This window comes from Sphaeroforma arctica, assembly GCF_001186125.1.
Source record: "Sphaeroforma arctica JP610 unplaced genomic scaffold supercont1.466, whole genome shotgun sequence".
NCBI classification, from domain to species: domain Eukaryota; class Ichthyosporea; order Ichthyophonida; genus Sphaeroforma; species Sphaeroforma arctica.
In genome coordinates this window covers 2,195-7,540 of record NW_014040092.1, presented here as the reverse complement: position 1 = coordinate 7,540, position 5,346 = coordinate 2,195, and the positions used below count along the sequence as shown (strand labels likewise).

General features: G+C 37.8%; 1 protein-coding gene across 1 annotated transcript in view; it reads left to right on the top strand.

Annotated features, from left to right (window-relative positions):
• The window catches only part of SARC_06496 (hypothetical protein), a gene marked incomplete at both ends in the record, with an annotated part of 5,959 nt that extends 736 nt beyond the window's left edge, over window positions 1-5,223 (top strand). The window contains 6 exons of the mRNA XM_014299588.1: window positions 337-418; window positions 863-929; window positions 1,964-2,051; window positions 2,274-2,397; window positions 4,022-4,169; window positions 5,057-5,223. Of these exons, the coding sequence (XP_014155063.1) occupies window positions 337-418; window positions 863-929; window positions 1,964-2,051; window positions 2,274-2,397; window positions 4,022-4,169; window positions 5,057-5,223 (676 nt within the window). The remainder of the gene's footprint in view (window positions 1-336; window positions 419-862; window positions 930-1,963; window positions 2,052-2,273; window positions 2,398-4,021; window positions 4,170-5,056) is intronic.
• Window positions 5,224-5,346: the final 123 nt, after the last annotated feature.

The window sequence follows — 5,346 nt, the reverse complement described above, 5'->3', positions numbered from 1 at the left end:
TATATAAAATTTATATATATCTATACATAAATATAAATATTATATATATTATCATATAATATATATATATATATATGTATTTAGTACATCCAAATGATTCAATATATCATTCTAATTCTCTATCATGCATACTTGCCTCGAATATATGTCTCTGTACGCTACTACATCTGTTGATCCTTATTCATTTATGCATCTGCATTCGTACTTACATGTTTGTATTTTTCAAATGATTCCGTTAATATATACATGACTATTGTTCTTCCATGCGTAACTTTCGACCGTGTTGACCTGAGATTGAATTGTGTAATTTGGTATGTTTAATGCCCTCTTTTGCAGGAAATCTGCTTTCTAGGAATCAAACAGCTAACGATACTCGCAAATTAATAGTACTGCCTGAAGGACTGGTTCTGGGACAATTGTAAGCTGCACAGTGTTGAGTGCAATCTTGTTTCAGGCGTACGCTTCGTGCTTGCTTGCAAATCTGATTGATCCGTGTAAGGCAAATATACCTACATGTGTTTTACAATTAAATTATAGTTAATATACTATATGTACATCGTTTTGATTAATATAATATATTTGGATTACAATTATATTATGATTAATATACTAGATTTGCATTATTATACTATTATAATTAATATACTCTAAATACGATATTATGATATTACAAGTAATATACTACATTCGCATAGTTGAACATTGAACACATGCACATCACCACGTACATGCATACCGACCGTTCGCAGAGAAGCGTCTGTTTGTCCATATTCAATTAAAGGGTCTTCAACAGACCGTCTCCGGTTCGCAAGTGTACATTACAGCTATCGCCCTGATTGATCACAAACCCTCACGTCCGCAGAGGCGATAATTACGATACCGTGTCGAGTCAGGACTATTCTGAGTACAACTACACCACAGTGCACGTGGTATGTGCTGATCAGGGTTTAAAGTTTAGGGTTTTAGAGTTTTAGGGTTTAGGGTTTTCGTCTTACGGCTTATGGACCCAGCGACTTGAGCTTAAAATAGAATGTGCGTGCGTGTGCTGTGATATACGTAATTGGTGCTTTGTGGGTTAAACGCAAGAACCCGAGCGTGCGGCCTTCACTATGCTGGACTAGTAGTGGTGTGATTTTTTATTTAGTGAATTGTACATGCATATAATTTTGACATATACAGGCCTATATATATATATACAGGCATGTGTTCCTTGTGATGCATGCATATAGTTTTAACATATACATACCTATATATATATATATGTATATGCATGTGATATGCGAAGTGTTGTATATGCTTATAGTTCTAGCATATGTATACCTATATATCCATGCATGTGTGCCTTATTGAGACAGAAAGTATATACCTTAGCCTGCAACAAGCCAAACAAGCAAGTGTAAATGCGCATCCCATTTGCAAACATAAATAAAGATTTAAAACATTTTTCTCGCCTCTCTCCAGTATAGTATAGACATATTACATACGCTGCTCAAGAACAATGGTAGAATTGTTAGTGCACTCTGCGCGTATAGTCGTCCTTTGCTCATGGTACGCGTGTGAGTGATCTGTGTTGTATGAATTTCTTTTCTCCCTCGCTTGGATACATACCCTCTGAGGTAGGTATCTCGCCAGGGTGTAGAGTTTTCAAAGAACACTGAAACAAAACCCTAAAACTGTGAGATTGTTGTGGAACATCGAGAACCCCGGGAAAGAAAATAGATACCATATATGCGAGTATGACTCTGCAAAGTTTTGTACATTTCTGATATTTATCTGGTATATCAGGCAGTGCAGTACTTGGGAGATTCATGAATGTTCCTAAATTTCCTCCTGCTTATATTTATACGAGCATAACTTTGTGAAGTTCTGTACTTGTCTGAAATATATCTGGTAGATGAAGCAGTGCGGTACTTGAAGACTCGGGAATGTTCCTAAATTTTCTCCCGTTTATACGGATGTACAGGACTTTGAGAATCCTGAGTGTCTCGAGGTCGATCCCGAAAGACAGAAGTCTCCACCGAAAAGAAAGTACTTGTCGGAAGGCATACACGGTGAGCTTTCATTTTGATGTATATTAAGCATGTTATGTAGTATATATATTCACAGTATACTTTGATGTATATTGATCATGTTATGTACTATATATATTCACAGTATACTATGTTATATATACGAAAAGTAGCTGATTCATACATTGCCTATGTCTACCTATTCAGCTCCAGCACTAATTCTGGTTACTATCATATTATCTGTATTCTTCTTCTCACATCCAGGCCAGACCAGCGCGCGCTGCTACACCTTCGCAGACAGTGGTATGAGGAAAGAGAAGAAGCCCAAGACTATCGATGTCACCGAATCCTACTGCGATGTTCGGAACGTGTGCATGAAAGGCGAGAGGTGTGTGCACACATACAAATACCTGGTATTTATCTGCAAGCTACTACGCGTATATGCAACGGACGATAGTATTTCGCACATTGCTTACAAGGACCACACATATATTGCTGTCATATATATACACATGCATATATTGCTATCATATATATATACACACGTATATATTGCTGTCATGTATATACACATGTATATATTTGCTGTCATATGTATAATATTACAGGGACCATTCATATGTATATATATGTGCAGGAAAGTAAACAAAGGCGGGCGTGAGAAAGCATCAAGGTCATAGCGTCAATGAAGTGTTGTGAGTTATGGGCGATGTGTGTTTGTACAGATACTGGTTAGTACACAAGAGTAGCTGTCTGGGTGTGGTCAGTATCGGGTCTCACACTTGTGTTCGTAGTATATGCATAAGCAGATATACAAGAGGGAATACATAAGTATAGAGCTAAGGGGTTTAGGGTTTATGGTTAGGGTTTTAGGGGTTTAGGGTTAATTCTGCATGATATGTTGTTCATTTTTTAGGAGTCTATGGATATGTATGCGATTTAACACACACTGTACATGTGTCGCTTTGGTGCTACAGTATCATTTGCGTGCCAACTGTAAGCCCTGTGTATGTGTTCTGTCGCTTATCACGTATTTAATAGAACTCGCTCTGTATGGTTTGCTGGAATCGCAAGTTGTTCGTAGATTCACATTATCATTAAAACGAGTATAAAGAGCTATCGGGAGTGCTACATCTTTTGAATTAACCAATATGTGTTTATGTATATGGAATACATTTGTATATTTGTCTTTATTTATGTTTTTATCAACCAATAATTTTGCTTTGCACGCATGTACAGTACATACATATGTTGTGCGTAAAAATTGAACAGACCAACACAGGAATATCTAGTCGCAAACACTAACATTAACCAAGCTTTTGCATGTGTTCAGGTTCTACGGGGTAGGGTTGTCGGCCGACGATTTCATATCCTTCCGAGTGGTTCGGATGGGCTCTCACAGCGCCTGTACATGGTATTGTCATGTGCCTGCTCTCTCTTTGTGTGGCATGTCTCAGTAGTGAGCATATGCGGTTGGCCCCAGTTGGTCTTGGAGACCTTGCAGTGTCGGCACATGCTATTACACTGTGTTGTGCGTATGCCTCTTCTTGTGTGATTTGTCTCTGTTTCAACCCAGGGCACTTACAAACAGCTCTGCTTCAGATCGCTTCATCTTCTGTGCGTAAGCGAATTCGTACACCATGGTACCGGTATCATTGTGTTAAAATGCAGACCCTGTGGTATAGGCGTATACATCTCACGATCCAGAAATAGGCTATCCCATCAGTGTGATTTATGGGATCACACGGCCTACCTCTGTTGTGACAACCCCCGATGAGAATATATTTATTCCCCGCAGTCCTGTCTCTGCCACTGATTTGGCCTCGTAAAACATATTGATATTGTACTTAGCGCAGTCACACTCTAATGTTTATGTCAATGGTAACTCAATGTTGCACTTTCTATTTTAGGAACTTTATATGTTATCTTTTCTCTATTTCAGGTCCATTCATGTCTCTGGCTATACATATATGCAATAGAGGTTGTGACCCTATATTGACACTAATTCCCAGGCGCTTGGCCGGAGCTTTCGATCCCAAAGCCCAAGCAACAGAAACGCGAGTGTATGGGAAGCCGGTGATATTTGTTATGAACCCCAACAACTTCAACCACTTGTCTACCATAACGACAGTCATTGGCATCTACGACGCCCTCGACCAGGTACCTGGACTGGCGTGGCGCTTAAGTATCTGTTGTTTTTAGTACCACGGCCCACTTTAAGCCTGAGGTCTATGAGCTTTCAGCACAGTTGGGGCGTTTATGAGACACTTTTTGGCCTTTCCCGTGAACCAGCATGTGTATACAATGTCGGTTCTGGCATGGGTATTGCTAGATGGAAGAATAAGCAATGTCAGTATGTGTATATATGTTTGTTTATAAAGTGATATATCTATTCAGAGACAATAGAAGGGGTATTATTTATGTTTGTGTATATAGTGATTCTATTCAGAGGCAATGGAAGGCTACGACAAATACCCGGACAATGTCGGTGCGTGTATATATGTTTGTTTATATAATAATATATCTATTCAGGGAAAATAGGAGACTATGAAAAATACCCGGACAATGTCGGTGCGTGTATATATGTTTGTTTATACAATAATATATCTATTCAGGGAAAATAGGAGGCTATGAAAAATACCCGGACAATGTTGGTGCGTGTATATATGTTTGTTTATACAATAATATATCTATTCAGGGAAAATAGGAGGCTATGAAAAATATCCGGATAGACGATAGAAAGGTGCCATTTACAACTATGCACCGAGTATTGAAGAAACGTTGACATAAATATGTATCAATTCATCAGGGAATCCACGTCCACATGTATATAGTTTCGGCCATTTTAACATCCTTAGTATATATTTTCGCACATTTTTTATATCCATGTGTATGTTCCCCGGCCATATATATATATATATATGGTTTATATTTGTCAAGAAAATTACTGCCATATAGCCGTGTATACGTCATCAGAACGGTTAACGGGATATTAATTTTCCAATTGTACTATTACTTGTCTAATTAAACATAGCATTCTTCCTCAGATTGGCATTGTTCCTATCAATGACGATACCAAATCCGGACCGAAAGTGACCATTATGCTGATGCAAGACGAGAAGGATATGCAAGTGCATGGACGTGAGCTCCTACACGAGTTCTTTGATCCCCAACGGTTTGATATAGACTACATCGGTGATTGGGCCAGCAACGAGTATGCAATGATATATATATATCTATATATATATACATATATATATATATATATATATATATATATATATATATATATATATATATATATATATATATATAGTATATATATATAGTATATATA